Consider the following 19,738-nt stretch of genomic DNA (forward strand, 5'->3'; position numbering starts at 1 on the left):
ATGAGATCCAATCAGGGTGCGCGCTTTTCTGAGACGCGACCCTCCCATCTAGGCCAGAAATGTCTCTGCTTAGGTCAGGCTACCTCAATGGGAACAATGGGATTTATGTTCACAATCATGCATGTACGGTATACCAATCACAATCACCTTTGTTCTGTCCATCTCCTCTGCCAGTGGCTCTCAAGCAGCCGGGAATACAGACTAATTCGCTACGTTCGGCAGATTTTCTCTTTTCTCATTACACAAAGTGAAAAAACAAACAAACGCTGAACAAGCGCCTCTTTCTGGATTCCAGAGCTATAGCTCTCAAGTACCTCCAGAAATATAAGCACACAGATATAAAGAGAGAAACCCAAGGATACGTGCAGGCTAAAGCGTTTCAGAGGCTTGTTGCTTAGTAACACTGTTCGCAGTGCTTCTCCTGGTGCCCTCGGCCCTACAGCTCTGTCAATATTTCAGTGTGGTAACCTACCGGTAAGCCTTAGATACTTTATCAACAAGAAATAGGGTTAACAAGCTCACAATGGGGGTGCTCGTTGGCTAAGTGGTCCAGGCGCATGCATGTCAGATATAGGCCCTGGCCTGACAGGTATGTTCGAGTCCCATTCATGACGACCTTTGCTGCATCCCCTTCTCTCCCTTTGTCTGTCTTCACTACAGTAATAACTATCAATAGAAAGAAAAAGAAAAAACAAGCTCACAATGCATTGCATTTTATGTACCCAGTGTACCATGTCTTGCTATTTTTTATGTTTTTACCCCAAAAAAGGAAAAAGAAAATATGATTAATGGGTTATCAACAATATATTCTTGTGGGAAAGGAAAGCTAAATGCCAAATTCAGCTTTACAAACCAAATGTGAACCCTTGGTTGTGCTACTGAAGAAGGATAATAGCAAGGTTTATTAACTAGCTTGCAGTACGCACTGTATTAGGAATGGAAGAATCGTGTTTGTGATTTATGTGTGTGTGTGTGTGTGTGTGTGTGTGTGTGTGTGTGTGTGTGTGTGCGCGCGTGCACTGTGCTGCAGGGGCCCCCCTCTCATGTGTGGACGTCATCTGCCCCACATGTGGCAAACCCAGGGGGGCAGTCAGACAGATATTTTGTGAAGCCACTAAGGAAATCGGGACTTCCTGAAAGTTCATATAATGGCCTGTTGTGGCGCTGTCATTGGGCCCAAAAAACCCCATAGCTCCATAGAGGACCATGTATTTGGGCCCAACTTCACCTAGACTGTATTACCTTAATAAACATGGTCATGAATACTTTCTGCTTCCAGTCACTAGTTTAAAGTCTCATTTCTCATGTCATAATATTCTTTTTGGAAAATGATGGTCCCATTTATTTAAAAAAATGACCATAAAGTTGCGTATGTTCTGAGGGGCGTGGCTACCGTTACAGTCTATGATCGGGAGCCACCCCCTGTTCGAGTCAAAATAAAAACCAACGAAGAAGAAGGGGGGAAGTCCCGCCTCGTTGTCTGGGCCAGCCATTGGCCAGCTGGGCCCAAACGGATCTAGAAAGATGGCGATTTACAATTCAAGGACTGACAGGCTTCATCTTACGTCCATATCAGACCCGGAGAACGCTTTGTCCATATCTTTTTTACAGTCTATGGGCAAACCATGCGGCTTGCGCATTGGCCTGCATATGCAGATGCAATGGCCCATCGTAAACCCCCCTCAATAACCCATGCTTGGAGCAACGTCATCATCGAAATCGATGGGCAGCCATAAACAAGGGTGTCGCTGACTGCTGCTCTATCACAAATAAACGCACCTTGCCACCTTCTAGAAGAGGCATAGCCGACCTGACACAAGAAGTTCCAAGAATGTTTTCTATGAAAATGTTTCATGCATTAATTCCATAAAAACCCTTCAGTTAAAGGGTTGGGGTTATATCTCACTTAAAAAAAAAGAAAACTGGTCATTTTGTCATTTACTTAGACTTTTGTGAGCACCCCGGACTGTTTTTAAGATTATTATGTTTTATTATTACAGATTTGTGTGTATTTTTTATATCAAAAGTAAAAATGCAATTGTTGTAATTACTTCCTTTGAATGAAAACGTGCTGCGTGATGACGTGTCGAGGCACGAAAGAATCTTGATTTCATTCACCTCTTTTATTCCCATTGCTGCACGTTCCTCCAAACACAGCTGGTTTTGATTACAAAACTACTCAATTTTTAATCTCATTGACGTAATGACATCCAGTGTGTAGGGCCTATTACTCATTTTAAATGTAATCAGCACGCTAAATATGTATCTGAAAACATTATAGGTTAGAACTAGAAAAAGTGCCCCTCGGGGCACAGGTCTCCACCAGGTCAGGTTGTGGCCTCCTGGTGGCGCTATATAATAGGCCAATGTGAAAAGGGCGACATTCCGGCATTTTGTTACAGAAATGTGTTTTGCAAAAATCCACCTGTTGGTGGCGCTATAACAGGCCAATGTGAAAAGGGTCGGATATATTCCTCAGGCTAGTAGGAAAGTCTGTGAAAGATTTCACGTAACTTGCATGCTGTGTTCATGATTTGAGGCTTTTTGTTCAAAACAGGCCAATCCTGAAACTTTGAAAGCCAATGTTAGCCAATTAGGATGGAATATGAAATATCAGACAGATCCACATGCCTATAGAGATACAGTGTACAGTAACAGGATTTTTGGACAGAATCTGGAGGAGTAATGTCAAAAGAATTTGTTTTACAAAACACATTCAACATACTCTCTCCCCATGCCTTCGGCCTGGTGGAGTGGAGTTTCAATTAAATAAATTAAAAAAGTAATCAAAAAAACTAAACGGGTCCTCCTCATGTAGGCTATATAGTATAGGGCAGTATGAGTCACCAGAATTTATTAACAGCATGCCCATCTCAAGATCAAGCCTCTACAAGTCGCACCTGTTGACAACAATAGTTGACAGCCAAATGAATACAACAAAGGAGGGGGAAAACTGCAACCCGATTACAGCTTACTTTGTCACTAAAAATGTACTTTTAAAATGACAATAACAGAATATGAGGCAGCATTTGAGCAGGCTTCACATTGTCATTGTCATTGTACAATGACAATGACAATGTGAAGTCACATAAGTGCGAGCAATTTGTCAGCTTCAACAAAGAAGCATTCAGCAGTTAAATGCCAAGTCCTGCAAAGAGTGAAAGGAGGCTAAATCAACAGATGGAAAGAATGTCTGCAATCATGTATTCAAGTTTATGAGGAAAACAAAATATAAATCTTTGTTCTTGTACTCCCCCATCTTCTCTTCTGTATTGTTCCATTATCTAGGCAAGAGCAGACATTGGTTTTTACCAATGTTTTTACAAACATTGAAAAGTTGAAAGCTTTAGCAGCAAGAAAAAACAGAAAGAAAACCCTAAAGAAATCATATTTGTCAAAGCAAAGTGAGTAACAAAAAACCCAATTTCAGACCAAATTAAATGTATCCTATTAGATTTGTTTTGTAAATAACTAAAACATGGTGTTTTTCGGTTACTAATGTGCAGCCTTTAGTGTGACAACCATACTGTACGTGTATCGCCTTGAATGCAGAAACTGCACACTGCTCAGCAGCATTAGTTTTTATTCAAATTGACAGACGTTTTGGTCCCTTTGTCTGGACCCTCATCAAGAGTGTCTTAGGGACAGGTTGATTTTTAAAAAGTGTACCCCTGGAGGAAATGTATGTAACCTGGTAAGAAATGCCATTACCCTCTATATGGAAAAAAATAAATGTGATAAAATAAAAAAGATGAACCCTCCCTAGGGGTGTCAAATCACCATTGTTGTGACGCTGAATAGAATCTTTCTCTCTCTCTCTGAGGGAGATTTGACCGGGTTGTTCACACTTGCAGTGTGTTGATTGCTTGTTAACGATCGTCAAATTTGTCTCATTGATTGACTATTGGCAGGTTGAGAACCCCTGCCTTACTATACAGCAATGATAACAACATCTTCTTTGTTTTATTGCTTGTTACTTGCGCAAGCAGAGCGCGCAAGTACTAGTTTCGCCCGGGACTATGCACCGTCCCAGCCGTCCCGCCACTTTTGATGCGTATGCACCGTCCCAGCAAATTGTGCCTGATACGGCAGTGGTGCCAGATTACATGGTGTGTATATGTTTAACTAGCTCTCAATGATGACATAAAAAATATGTGGATTAAATGACCCAATGCCAGAGTGTAGTGGTTTTTGATGGTGACGTAATGACGATATGTTTTAGTGTTGGGAGGATTAAAGGTAATGCTCCTTATACATGTATGTAATCTGGCACCACTGCCGTATCAGGCACAATTTGCTGGGACGGTGCATACACATCAAAAGTGGCAGGACGGCTGGGACGGTGCAAAGTAACCACAGTATACCGCTAATCAACTTACAAATTACATATACATAGTATATGTATAACTAGCTCTCAATGATGACGTAAAAAAGATGTGGATTAAAGGACCCAATGCCAGAGTGTAATTGGTTTTCGATGGTGACGTAATGACGATATGTTTTAGTGTTTGGAGGATTAAAGGTAATGCTCCTATGTATACATGTATGTAATCTGGCACCACTGCCGTATCAGGCACAAGTAGTCATTACTGAGATTTGACAGTTTGTAGCGGTCGAAAGTACTTGCACGCTCTGCTTGCGCACTAGTAGGCCATTTATGGCCTACTAGTGTGCAACAAGCAAGTATGCACTCGATAGAGTGCAGTTCTAGTTGTACTCTATTTTTCCTTGCATTATTACACTGTCTTGTTTTAATTTGATTGATTTTATTGTGTTCATTGTACAGCACTTTGTAACCTTGTTAAGAAAGGTGCTTCTATGCAACAACAATGTGGAACGCCTAATTGTAGCTTACAAAACATATGCTTTTGGCAATAGAGGGTATGCGCGCGGCGTGACATCATCATCCAACCCGGAAGTTATGCAGGAAAGCCTACGGAGTGTAAAAAGAATACTTTCTGGCTTTGACAGCCCATACATCCAAACAGAAAAGTCTTATCTGATTGCATTAAACAACTTTAAACAATGTTAAACTAACTTTTCCTCTCACTTTGCCACTCGATTGAGTCGATTTGCCATTCACTTTATGCATGTGCACCCTCTATACTAGCAAAATACATGAGCAATTACCATTTAAAGTTTTCTTGGTCTCTGTGCTACACAGGTCTTGACACTGCTGAATTCTTTGTGTCTTTTTAACATTTAACATTTTGTCCGAATAATAAAATAGATGAGGAGTTTATCAATCCAAGACAGGAGTTTGGATGCTGCTGCTGCCGTGAGTAATGGGAACTTGGTGTGCTATTCCAGAAAGATGTATACACAGCTGACTCACTGTTATTGCAGTTCACTGGACTCTCACACTCATGGCGTCTCATCTTCTCATTCGATGTATATAACTTCCAAAATTGTTGTTGAATTGGTGGATAACTGAGGGGATTGAAAACAAGATAAAAGTATAATTTTTGACGTTCTCTGTAGCACAGTATCAGAAGGCCAAATTCAGCAGCAGCCATGCATGGGTACAACATGGCAGTTAATTGGCACCTAAGCTTCCTTTCTTTCTTTCTGCTTTCCTACATATTGTCTGTTCTAACCTTTTATTGTGTCCTCAAATAGCTTCAGGTTAGTCCTTGAAACACTAATGTCAGACCCTGGTGTCAAACTGTGATGTAATTACTCGGGTAACCAGTGTTTAACAGTGTTAAGGAGCTCAGGCCAGCTCATTACCCACACATGCACGCATGCAAACACACACGTGATGGACTTTGCGATATGGGGTGTAATCTCCCTCACCAATTCAAATACGCAGTGAGATGGTTGGATGGAGCGTGAGAGAAACAAGCTCTGGGATGTAAGGGGGTTGGGCAAAAACAGAGACAGAGAGAGAGGGAGAGAGAGAGCATGCGACAGATTCCTCTGTTTTACAAGATGCTTAACTACAATAAATGCTGCCTGAGATAACTGACATTGGAATTGTCATGGACGTAGTTCAGTGCATGTGTGTATACGTGTGTGTGTGTGCGCATGTTTTTTAATAAACAAGTCTGTATAGTGTTGTGAAGGGCAGTTATTTTTTCATCAGTTTAGAACCATAGCCACATTAAAGTTGAATGATAAGGACCTTGAAACAGTTTTGCTTTTATCACCTCTCGATTGATTTGTTGTTTACAGATGGTTTTGGCATTTGTTACCAGTGAAATGCAAAAATAAATCTTTGAAAAGAGGTCCCGTCAGTAAGACACACTCACACTGTCAGACACACGCACACTGTCAAAATGTCATCAGGACAGACAATTACCAGTGAAATACAGAATTGATTTCCTCTTGTTTTTAAAGCATGGAATAGCCCAACAACACACACACACACACACACACACACACACACACACACACACACACACACACACACACACACACACACACACACACACACACACACACACACACACACACACACACACACACACACACACACACACACACACACACACACCTTTCTCTCTCTCGGATACATGCTGTCCAATTGTTTCTATTTTTACAGGAAAATACACATGAAAGGCTCTCCCTCCTCAATGAGTTCCACTGCCAATTCAAAACAAGACAAGACAAACAGTCAAACATAAAACAGCACACAAATATGCAGCCAAAGTTTATTTTCTTTTCTTTTTTTACTGCAAACCAGAGGGGTAACCCCTCCCCTTGTCTGGTTGTCGATTTCTTCAAGGTTCTCCATTGTTCACCAAACAAAACAGACAGGCTCTCAAGTCCCATTTATGCTGCAGTCCTGATTGAAAATTTCTCACCAGACCTGAATGTTTAGAGATTTGACTATTTGTGTGTTGTAGGTTGATGCTTTGAGATTTTATGTGAGAAGTGTGTGCAACAACTGAACTTTTTGAGAGAGAGAGAGAGAGAGAGAGAGAGAGAGAGAGAGAGAGAGAGAGAGAGAGAGAGAGAGAGAGAGAGAGAGAGAGAGAGAGAGATAGGTTTATGGCGTTACAGTAATGCTATCATTATCCAGACAATGGGGGGGAATTAAGCATTTCTCACCCTCCTCTGTCTCCATTTATAATGAACCCAAATTGCATTCATGGTTAAGACTGCAAAGCAGGCGACACAGAGTGCAAGACCATTCCCTTTACAAGGAAATATCGACTGTGGTCAGCAGCTAGATTGGTACACTCAGCCTTATAACTGAGCTGACAGAGTGATGCAGGCAGAATATTCTGGTGAATAAACACTGTGATCTTGATACTATGAAAACCTGCATCTCCCGTCCGTAAAGTTAGGTAGTCACCTACGTCTCCATATATGGTATCACGCCTTGTTGTGACATCTAATGACATGGAGACACTTAGATCTCCATATATGGATCTGACCTCATGACATATCGTGACATCATGGAGACCCTTAGATCTCCGGTTGTCAGTCCATCTAACCATACATGGACAAGTAAGACGCGAGAACGCGGGAAGCGAACGCAGATCGTAAATTGCAATAACAATTAGAATAAATTACGAATTAGTGAGAAGTGTGTGGTACTGTGAAATTAGTTGTTAAGCAGCGGCGGGTGGTGTAACAGCGGGACACACAGACATTCAGTGTCGTTGTTAAGCAGCGGCGGGTGGTGTAACAGCGGGACACACAGACATTCAGCCCTTGCTGTCTAGCTGCGCCCTCTGGTGTGTCGTTGTTGAGCAGCAGTAAACAGGACTGTGACTGCTTAGCTAACGTTAGCCCATATGCACACACTAGTACACATAGCCTAGTTACAGACAGTGTCGTTGTGACAGTATTATTTTTATGTTGGGCCTAGTACAGCAAGTTACAGACAGTGTCGTTGTTAAGCAGCGGCGGGTGGTGTAACAGCGAGCAAGTTACAGACAGTGTCGTTGTTAAGCAGCGGCGGGTGGTGTAACAGCGGGACACACAGACATTCAGCCCTTGCTGTCTAGCTGCGTCAGCCCTTGCTGTCTAGCTGCGCCCTCTGGTGGCGGGCGGGTGGTGTAACAGCGTGACACACAGACATTCAGCCCTTGCTGTCATACTAAGTGGCTCACTGCGTTCGCAATAAGACTGGATCATCACCTAGATCTGAGCCGGCTAGAAACTCTACATCTGACCTCAAACCTCAAACCCTTAGATCTCCATATATGGAGCTGACCTATTCTGACATTCCATATGTTGATCCTCCCCACCCGTCCTTCCTGTTCTGATATTCCATATGTTGCTGACCTCATCAAACCCTGTACACTCAAGACACGCTCCATATATGGCCAGTACAGAATTCACTCCATATGTTGAACTGACCCTGCATGTCAAAGCCCATCGGACAACTTGGCTGTGTTGGTCGCGGAGTGGATGGCAGTTAGTCATACTGGACACACAAAACAACCCTCTGTATCTAATATAAATGTATTCCAAGGAAGCATGCATTGCTCTTTCATAAGGCAAGATCCAGGGCATAATGGATTATGGATAGTGTAAAGGCAATGGCACCTGGCATACTGATTGGTTTAAGTTGCGTAACGCCCAAACCACACCTATGCATAATGTAATTGGTTAGCGGAGGTGTTTTAAGGATTTAGGTGGTGGTACAAGATAGCATTTTTTTACAGGGGAACGCCTCTTACACAATACTAAATCCCTAAATGAAGGAAATAGGGCTCCATGGTGCGAGATGGAGCCCGTAGTGTCAGACAGCCTTGTAATCAATGACCATGTGGTGGTTCACTGATTGCTACAGCTAGCCAGGCTCATTCGCTTGGCTGCTATCACTCACCCTTAATAGGTAAGAATTATCTTTAGCACTGCATCATCACTTTTAGTTAAAAAACTAAAACTAATTCAAAATACAGAAGAACCAAGATACAATGATACAAGCTCACCCATCACAAGCAACCTTGGGAGCAGAAACCACCAAAGGTGGTGCAACATATTAACTTTGTAATATAGAAATGGTCCATGAGCTTTAAATGAATACTCTTACAATTCTGTCAATGCTGTCAACAATGGTGACCAGACCAGAGTCCAAAAGTTCCAAAACGGTAAAAATGAAATGATGCCATAAAGCTGGTGCAGCATGACATTGCCTATAGAGTTCATTTGTCAATTGTCAGGTCAATGAGAAAATGAGTGGTCTACTGGCCCTGAGGGTACCTAAACAGCTGACTGTCAGTTTGAGGCAGTGTCTTATGGGCCGACTGGGAGATAAAATGTACCTTACCAAGCAGAAAAGTGGGTGAAATGGGGAGTATTTAGCTGATGTTTTTAGGTTTTAGTTTTGGGTAGGGGTACCAGCTGATTTCCATTAAGTGGGGACAATGCCTTCCTGAAGGGATTGGTTGAGGATATCAGCCATGGGCTCACACTGCATTCATATGCAATTGCAAACTCCTTACACCAGCTTCCTTACGGATGTTACTTAATTTCCTATAGTGGCACTGGTGCTGGGCCTGTAATTAGAAGAGGGTATACACACAAATAAATCTTCAGTGTTAATTTAGCTCTGAAAAAATGGGCACAAATGGCCACACAATTTTGAGACTTAAGATTTTATAATGTAGGGTTGGGTATTATGATATACCGGTAGTCATACATAATGTATTTATTTATTTTGGTTGAGTTTAAAGTACTATTGATTCCGGTGCCTTAATCTTGACTGTCAATTATTGTGGTCATACAAGGCTTATTGTGACTAAAGATAGGTATTAGGGATGCCATACCTATAAAGTACAATAATATTATAAGATAAACCTTTATTGATCGCTAGAGGGAAAGTCGGGTGTCACAGCAGCAACGGCAGTAAAAATGAAATAGAGTCAAGAATCAAACAAAAAACTTAAAAACAATAAGCTTTCTAGCACTAGATATCTGCACTGGGAATGAATGCATTTATGATCAATCTATCAACAATGAGTGCACAGAGGGATACAAGCAGGGTCTGTCAATGGTCTAACAACTAGTGTCCGACGGACATATCGGCCACCGATATATCGGCCTCAATATGACCATATAAGGACTGTGGAGCCTGATACTGGCTGTCTGGAAAAATGACAGGCGAAGTTGTTTTGTGGGGTGCCAAGGAGGGATGAGTGTGTTGTTAATAGATACTCTCTCTCTCTCTCTCTCTCTCTCTCTCTCTTTCTTTCAACCCAACTGGTTGTGGTGTGCCAAGGAGGGATGAGTGTGTTATTAATAGCTATTCTCTCTCTCTCACTTTATCTCTGTCTCTTTCTTCCAACCCAACTGCTCGAGGCAGATGGTCGCCTACTCAGACTGACTTGAGCCAGGTTCTGCCTCAGTGTTTCTTCCCGTTAAAGGGAAGCTCAAAAGATTTTCCTTGACACTATCCTCAAGTAGTTCCTCATGGGGGAATTGTTGGGTCTCTGTAGAGGATGGTCTTTTTCTCTTGAGACAATTTGTTCTCACTTGAAACTAAAATGTATTGCCTGATTGTCTTGTACTTCAACATAATAGAACCAGCTTCTTCATGCAGGGTGTGTGTGTGTGTGTGTGTGTGTGTGTGTGTGTGTGTGTGTGTGTGTGTGTGTGTGTGTGTGTGTGTGTGTGTGTGTGTGTGTGTGTGTGTGTGTGCGCGCGCGTGCGTGCGTGTGTGTGTGTGTTCTCTTTCTGCCAGGCATGTCCTCTTTTTAAAGCAACAAATGCGTTAAATCAAGTGCAATCTTCACTCTTTCATTACTTAAATCTATGGTCTTGGGCCAAAACATGAATCCTATTAATTCTCCCTCCTGTCCGACTGTACCTTTATCCATTCTCCTCCTCCCTTTTACATGTATTCTCATTCTTGTTCGTTCTCTCACTCTCTATCACCCCTTATCAATCTCTTTCTTTGCTTATATCCTACTCTCCTACTGTACCCATGTCAATCTCTTTTTCACACTGCTTTAATTTAGAGAGGGTACTCTATCTCTCTCTCTTTCTCTCTCTCTGTCATCAATATAGTATGACTAAGCTTCCGCCAGAGACATTTGGAACAAGATGCTGGACCCTTTTCGTCAAACATGTGGCTTTTTTCTGGAAAGCTTTCTTGCTGTCTGGCATTGTGCATAAGAGAAAGAGGCAAACCTTCCACCAGGGATACCAGTGGTCCATTAGTGTTTTTGTCTGTTTTTATTGTCTGTCCACGTTCTGATTCTGTTCGATACTTTCAAGCTGTGCACTGTGCAGAATTTTCCTCAATCAATATACCAGTCATGCCTGTCTGTAATTATCACAGACACACGGTACATTGTAGCAAACAGGGTCAAGCATGGCCAATACAGCTTGCCTGAGCATGCAATACATGAGTACCTGCACTGCATCCCCATCTGCAAGATTCACCATTTACCATTAACCATTTATCAAGGCTTAAAACATTGTTTTCCTACCTAGTCTTTACTCGAGAACGGAACCGAAGAGAGGTTCATTATATCCTCTGGAGATGGTTGGCAGATTCAATTGGAGTGCTGAGGTGGAATAACCGAACATTGATTAAATTAATGTAATTGCGACCAAAGGTCGCAGTTAACTATGGAATTGTGCGTTTTTCGTCACTCAAAATCCCCATACATGGGGAAGCCCCCATATATTCTGCCCAGGTCTCGTGACATCACCAAGACATCATCATCCCCATAAATGGGGAAAGACCCCATATATTGTGCCCATGTCTTGTGACATCACTATGACATCACCAGGGATATTAAGCCCATATACGGGAATGTCCAACATGGTCACGTCTTATTAGGCCCGAAAATGTATGGCCCGGCCCTAACAGGGCCCTCATCAAACCCTGTACACTCAACACACTGCCCCCACTGCCCCCACTTAGATCTCCAAATGTATGTTTATATGGAGCAGACCTGTTCTGACATTCCATATGTTGATCTGACCACATCAAACCCTGTACACTAAAGACACACTCCATATGGCCAGTACAGAATTAATTCCATATGTTGATCTGACCACCCCATGCCAAAGCGCCAGCGCTCACCCAGCAGTCTGCTGTCACTCAGGCGGATGTGTGCACGCAACCTCGAGGTCGCTTCTCGTCCTCAGGTGTCTTACTGGTTCTATTGAAGGGTATTTAGCACAAACTGCAAGTGTTGGTACTGTAGCTTTACGCCAGTGCGTTCTACCTGCTGACAAAAAGTGGCTGTATTGTTGTCGATTTGCAAGTCCACAAGCACAGCTGCAGCATGCATCCACGACGCGTTGAGCAGAACAGATCGGCTCGCATTCGGTAAACAACACTGTCATATGCAAAACTACAAGTCTTTTATCAATCTTTTGTCAACAGAGGGCACAAACTTTAAGGCCAGGGGGAGGTTATTCCACAGTTAGGGGGCAGTGCATGCAAAGGTTTATGAGGGGAACAACCAGCAGGCCCTGGGCTTGTGGAGAGCTCTGTATGTGATTACAAGAATCTTAAACTGGATCCTAAAATTGATGGTGAGCCAGTGCAGGGAGACAAGAACGCCTGCATTGTTTCACCTTTTCAGTTTTTTCTAGTAGCTGAGTTTCATCTGCCTCGATCATCACACAATCACAATATAACGGTTCTGTCATAACTCATAACAGCGATATACACACTCAGAGTCTGTCAGTGCAAGCACATCTTTTTTTTTATCAGTCATATTTCACCTATTTCTAAACAATTTTCTGATTTGGTAAGTGGCCACTATAAATGACCACTACTATATTAATATTATTTATAATAATTATTCTCTAAACATTTTGTAAGCACCTGGAGGCGACGGGAAATGCTGCATGGTACTTGTGGTACTTCTTAGGTACTTTCTTGACTCATGCAGTGGCAAAACACTCATCTACGTAAGCATATTGTATCATGGATATCAATATGCTTAGGTAGATGAGTGTTCAATCACAACACACAATAATTCATAACAGTATTGAAAATAGGCACAAACAGGAGAACATATAACCAGTGGCCTATATACAACTGATGAAGCAAGTCACACAGGGATATTACACTAGAGAGCAGTAGCCCTGATCAGATTCATATGGTGCCTTGTCCAATGATGTTGCACAACTGTGTACAGTGTGTTGGAAGCAATTCAAGGTGTTAAATTCGGACTGTCAACTCACAATTGTCACATATATAGAACTGTAGCATATACGAGCATGAGCATATGAACATTTGGAAGCAATAGGCATACTACTAACCCAACATTATAGTTGCAGGATAATCTGACATATGCTGCTGAGCTAAACATCCTTGGACTAGCTGTGTGTGTGTGTGTGTGTGTGTGTGTGTGTGTGTGTGTGTGTGTGTGTGTGTGTGTGTGTGTGTGTGTGCGCGCGCGCTTGCGCGTGGTCTCGTGCGTGTGTGAGAGAGAGAGAAAAGCGAAGAGTGTAAGTGCATATTCTTTTATGATGTGTGTGTGTGTTACACATAAGGTCTAAATTGGTCCCTCGGCCTCGGTGAATGAATAGGTGAATATTGCATATTGCTTATAGCCTATAGTGCTTTAGCCTTAGGCTATACACGCAGTGGGACACCTGCCTGCAGTATAGACCACATAATATTGCCCTAGCACATCGTCTGATCGCCAACAAAGATGCAAATCAATCAATAATCGTGCGCAAGCTACTTGCGCGAGGCTAAATGTTCGCATTACGCGCCACAGCCCAGTGGGTCCAATAATGTCAAGTTGAGTTGTGGTCACTATAGCTGGTCACATTGTAAAGCCCAGTTAGTATAAAGGCGAATAGGCGGTGCAATTATCACATTATGTGGTGCACGGCCACGGACGTGCACGAGGGATGATGGAATCAGAACCACCGCAACAGGTGCGAGTCATTTTGTAAGATGACAGTTAGTTAGCTCATTAGTACAATAGCTTACAGCCACGCCAGGCCGAATGCTTTTGATTTGATGACGATGATGATATAACACAGGCTAGAGGCTACACATTCTTACCTGACAATGACATACATGACCAGCACGTTGCCCACCAGCCCCACCACGCACACCATGGAGTAGAGAGCGGTGATGACAATCGCAATGACAACGGGGGTAGTGTCACTGTCCAGCATGCCGGAATGAGCGTGGTCCGGGTCGCATCGCCCATCACCGAGGCTGTTGTTGTTGCTGTCGGTAAAGTTCTGACAGTAAGTGTGGTTGTAAAGCGTGGCCACGTTCGGGAATGTGCCACCACGGTAGTGACGGTGTATATTAATACCCGAGCTGTTTCCTGTGGTCTCCATGATGGCTATATTTCTTCGGCAAGAGGGAACGAGCTGTTGAATGAATAAACTGAGTTCTTCTCGTCCTACTCTCCGCAGGTCCGTCCGTGTGTACAAGAGAGATGGAAGCAGCCAGCGGCAATGGGCTGCGTTCACCGACCAGCCAGTTGGCGCTCCACTGTGTGATAGGCTGTGACAGTTCACTGACGAGCCATGCGCGCGGAGACGCGAGCCTACGGGGCAGACAGGTGGGAGGACGTAAAGTAGATTCGTTTTTGCTTCCTTGGTTCCTAGGCTTCTTCTGATTCGCATCATCACTTTATCCTCTCTCTCTCTCCCCCATTATTCTGCATTCCTTCCTTGCTTAATTCGCTCATTTTTAGACATTCTTTACTACTTTCTTAAAGTGGCATGTCATCATGTCATGGCATGCCATGAATCATGATCAGTGATGTCACTCACTATATGGGACACTCCATGGGTTGGGATTTGGGAAAGACTGGGACGGGGAACAGAGAAACATTTGACACTTTGTATATGTAGGCCTATAGTTGTAGTAGTATAGGATAATGTTGTAAAAGTTTCTATAGCATTCATAATGCATTATGTCTGCTACTTATCAACATTCATAACTTAAGGCAATATAAGTTTGATTATAATAGACAATTGCATTCAACGTAGGCCTAAATATTTTGAATAGCTTGCTGTTTTCTGTATAACCATGATGGGTATTGGGTGGAGAGTAGGCTATAGTAAGGTTACGCCATGCCATGCCATGACACCTTCTAACATAATTAAGGGTATGTCTGTATGAATGAATGAATGAATGTCTGTATATGCGCAGCGCAGTGCAGAAAAAACACGGTCTGTGGCCAAAGATACATCGCTGTCTGCGTTTGTTCAAAATGTACGGTTTTGTGTGTGTGTCTCACTCAGATCGCACTGCGACATAGACGCGTGGTGTTATGCCCAAACCGCACCAATCATTCGCCATGCAACTGAGTTGCATGTAACCCCAATGGCAGTTGCAGAGTTGCATTGGTGTGACATGTCCTTAAAACTGTTTTGTTGCAAGGAGTTGTATTGGTGTCTTAGACGTTACATGCAGCTCAATATGTGTGCATTCATTCATGTATGCCTCATTTAGGCTATATAATGTTTAAATAAAATACACACACACACACACACACCATCACCACACTAAGGAGCAGCTCAATGAAACTGAGTACATTGTTGCTTTAACCTTGTGCACCAGTTATCCCTCTCAGAGCTCCAAGACTTGGCAGCTAGCTCTATTGGCTTTTTGTCATGGGGCTTTTGGCTTTCCCCACACACACATGAACAACATGACAGTGTTGTTCATTACATTTCATAATCATCTTACTTAAAAGCTTAAATTAAGTACTGTGACTTTGCAAGATGTGATTAGGGGGGAAAAAAAACCTTAAACCAGTTCAGCAACAGCATCAGTAGTAAATATCATAACAGCATCAATGGGTGGGCTTTGTTCAACTCTATACTCTAGATGTAGTGTCAGAAGTCAGAGGGGTTGTCTGGGTTTACTCATACCCACCTACTGACAGCTCAAATATTGTGTTTATCGTGCACAAGGACATTGTAAGATGCATAGGCATAGCCTAGCTTACTTCCTACTGTATTCTGTGGACGGTAAACTATACATCTTGTAATACTGTAAGCCTTATTATGATGCAAGATGTAGTCCATCCTCAGCCATGCCATCCTCAGCCATGCTTCTTTGATGGATGTGAACTGTCCGGTTCGCTTAATTCCTGTTTCAACGTTCTATCTGCCATACACACATCACAAATTGGATGTCTGGCAGTCTGTGAAAAAACATACAAAGCAAGACATGACATCAGGATAGCTATAAGAGAACATTTTGCTGTGGGCCCCGGAAAAGGTCCTTCCTTCAATGTTAAACCATAGCACCGGACAAATAGGCATGGCTGGATTGTGTAGCAATTAAAATGTGTGAGTGAGTGAGTGAGTGAGCGAGCGAGCGAGCGAGTGAGTTAAGCCCGACACGCGGCGGACGCAGCCGGTGTGTGGTGGGCTTGAGTGAGTAGGTAGTAGCATTTACAAGAAATCTGACGCTGATTGATCCAGCGGTGTGCATGATTAACACACACAACACAACACTCTCAACACTCCTGCAGAGAGACACCATAATACATTATCTTCGTTCACTTAGTGTCTCTCCGAAACTGTAATGAAGCAAGCAAGGGCATTATCTTGATTAAAATCAATCCCTATTGGATTATGCAGAACTACATGCCCTCATTTCACCTGAAAATGACAAGATTGTGGAAAGCCTTACAGAATACTTAAGACAAATGTCAAATGTCATGTCATTATAATTATCATGCTCCTCTTTATTACCTCTGTAGTTTTCACACAATCTTGCACTATTGTCTAATGTCTATAGTATAGTTGCAACACATTCTCACCCCAAGGCGTCAGTAAATGAAGATCTGTCATGACTCCACTGCGTCCATTTTGGACGCCATGGCATTCCTATAGTTGTTGACTCTATACAACCCAATATCACTCTTCCCGCCCGGCTGTCCTCCCATGAACAAGATCCAATTGTGTTCGCATAATCGCATAGATGCCTGTTAAAGCCAGATGCACCACGTTGGATTTGAGAGCTGTATGTAGTTTTTTGCTTTAGGTGTGTTAAAACACAATTTAGTCAAGGCACAAATAACTAAAAGCATATATGATTATGGTGTCTTTAAAACTCAAAATCGATCTGATCCTTGATCAAATAACACACAAGGTTTTTAGCAACAGGCCTGACATTGTTAGATAAAGAGGTGATTGAATTTGAGAACAATCTCGGTCAATGCAGATTTACTTCAGTGTAATGCACCAATGCACCAAAGAGTCATTATTCTTTTTATTGCACATACTGTGCATTAATGACTGTGCAGAATGACTCTCATTCTGATATGACTTAAATCCTGTCCATCTGGTTATACAACCCAAAGTTTTACAAAAGTTCAACATAACTTGTCTTAAGGACAAAGTTGTACTTTATTGTGAACTGCTCATGACCCTATTGCATTTTTTCATCCGTCTATCCAGTAATTAGTTTTCAGAATAAAGCTGTTTAACAGGCCACAAAACACTGACCCTCAATTTTCATGTTGATGGAAAGTAGACACAAGCAGTTTTCCAAAACATTTTATAGTCACCGGTTTGCTGTAGCGCAGTGGTTCTCAAACTTAATTTTTATTTGTATTATTCAGTACCCACTTTTCCTGATTAATAAATCCAACTACAACTGTAAGCGCCCCTCAATTTTGAATGAAGACGAAAATGGATGGTTTCAACGGGTGTTTATTTCTCAGAAGAAGCACCATTCGAACACCGTGAAAACTATAAAATGGAATACCGGTAAATAAATACTTTTAGAATCATACATTTCATAGTTTCACTCGCTCAACAATAAATCAGTGCATTAAATTCATCACTTCAGTAGTACAAACAATAAAATGGTTAAGTCACGGTCAATTATAAAATAATAACGCAGTGATACAATAACTCAATTAATTTCAATGTAAGACAAATACCAAAGCAAAATGGACAATAGCTAAATTGACCAGAAACCAAAACAAAGCTCAAAAATACAATAATTAAGCCCCAAATCATAAAGAACTCAAATGAAAAACAAACAAATGCTCCTGAACCTCGCTCCGCTTATCGAGGGTGCTATGGGCTGGAAAGGCCACCTTGAGCAGTTGAGCTTCATACAAATGGTCACAGCAAGCAGGCAATAGGGACTTTAAGCAACGACTGTTTTCAGGACGGCTCCGCTAGGCGGAAGTACGGGAGCTGTGACGCCGTCGCCGTAGCTGTCAAAAGCGTTAAGCAAGCAGCCGTCGGCAACGGCCACATTGGTTCCCATGGTGACGTGTCTATGCAGTATGTGTCAAACTTTTTTCTTTTTAAACAACGCGGCGCGACAGCTAACTTGCCGAAATTGCTTAATTCTTACAGGCGCTGGACATGATCAGCAGTGAAAAGAGGACGGTGCTGGAGCAATCTGTGTTATTCTAAAACCGTTTTAATAAACATGGTTAATATGACATATGGTAGTGTTATTTCTTCATTCAGAGCATGCCAACACATTACACAGCATAAGAGAGGTGATGGACTGCATTCGACTTTAGATCAGTTCTGAGCTGGTCTACAGCATAATCACTTTCTGCCTTTATGTGTAGATGGCAATGCACCAACAATTGCCTGACCACACTCTTTTAATACCAACGTCTGTGCTGGATGTAAAAATGACAACTGCATCAGATGTGCCAGCAACGAGTTTGGTTGCATTTTGCAACATAGGGCCCTTAAAAGCCACACTAGCAGCCCCTAGAGTCGTAAAAATGACAACTGCATCAGATGTGCCAGCAACGAGTTGGGTTGCATTTGGCACCATAGGGCCCTTAAAAGCCACACTAGCAGCCCCTAAAGTCTGTGGTTCTCCTTACATCCAACTGGAAATTGGCCGAAGGTCAAGGTGATGCTAGAGCATATGCCGTGGGGTCACCAAAATCAGTAGAGTGCATCCTTCCCGAGTGCATTAAGTTTCATAGCAATCTACTCATTACATTTTGAGATATTGTGCATGCAAGTTGAAATGTTGCCCTATCTGTGGCATTAGCAGAAAGGCCAAAACCCATAAGGGCCAGCCTATTTTACTGTGTTGTGGAAGATTCCAAGCAAGATGCCCCCCTTCTGTAACCATCATGTGTTGCTGTATGCAAACACTTGCATCGCTTTCATACTACTAATGGGACACATCAATTATATCATATCTTGACTAAATGTCCGGGGAGGCTTACACAAGCTTTCTTCTTGGGCACATTAATCTGCTTTGATGCTCTTTCAAGTGCCTGCGAGAAGGTTTCAAAGGCGACCCTGGAGATGACATTGAAGCATGTTTCTACTGAGATATGACAAATGATTGTTACTGATGTTCGTGCTGTGTCGGAGTTTCCATATATGTAGAAAATAGTGTGCTGTGTCAGGCACTTTGGTTATTTCAGAGAATGCTTTTCAAGAGGAGGTTGAGGAATGATAATCAGAAATTTTCTACAAGTTCCATTTTTTTGTTCCTTATCCTGAGAGGCATGAGACACATCATGGACCTGCAGTGTAGAAAACCTTTAGGGGCCCCGTGTTAGGAAGTTATTTCTCTCAAATCGACAATTGCTTACATCAGGAATTGTGCAGTGAAGTTCATTCAGAAAGAATGCACTTTCTATCGGTCTCAGTCTATGAACGTATATTTATCAAACTGTCTGCCTGTAGTCCTGTTACTGCCTGTAGCATCATACCCTGATAGTCCCAGACAGAGTAAGGTCCTGTTCTCTCACAACGTGAGAGAATAAAGGAATGGAATGTGCTGTATATTGATGGAGACAAAATGCATTAATCATGTTCAGTGAGAAATTAAACAAAAAATAAGTAACTGCTTGGTACAAATAATAAATAACAAGAC

General features: G+C 42.3%; 1 protein-coding gene across 1 annotated transcript in view; it reads right to left on the reverse strand.

Annotated features, from left to right (window-relative positions):
* The window catches only part of oprm1 (opioid receptor, mu 1), a gene marked incomplete at its 3' end in the record, with an annotated part of 43,589 nt that extends 29,546 nt beyond the window's left edge, over positions 1-14,043 (reverse strand). Inside the window, exon 1 of the mRNA XM_083775047.1 lies at positions 13,946-14,043. Coding sequence (XP_083631173.1) covers positions 13,946-14,001 — 56 coding nt within the window. The 5' untranslated portion in view covers positions 14,002-14,043. The remainder of the gene's footprint in view (positions 1-13,945) is intronic.
* Between the last annotated feature and the right edge of the window lie 5,695 nt (positions 14,044-19,738).

The sequence above is a fragment of the Protomyctophum parallelum genome (genome assembly GCF_964188405.1).
Source record: "Protomyctophum parallelum genome assembly, chromosome: 10".
Lineage (NCBI taxonomy): Eukaryota > Metazoa > Chordata > Actinopteri > Myctophiformes > Myctophidae > Protomyctophum > Protomyctophum parallelum.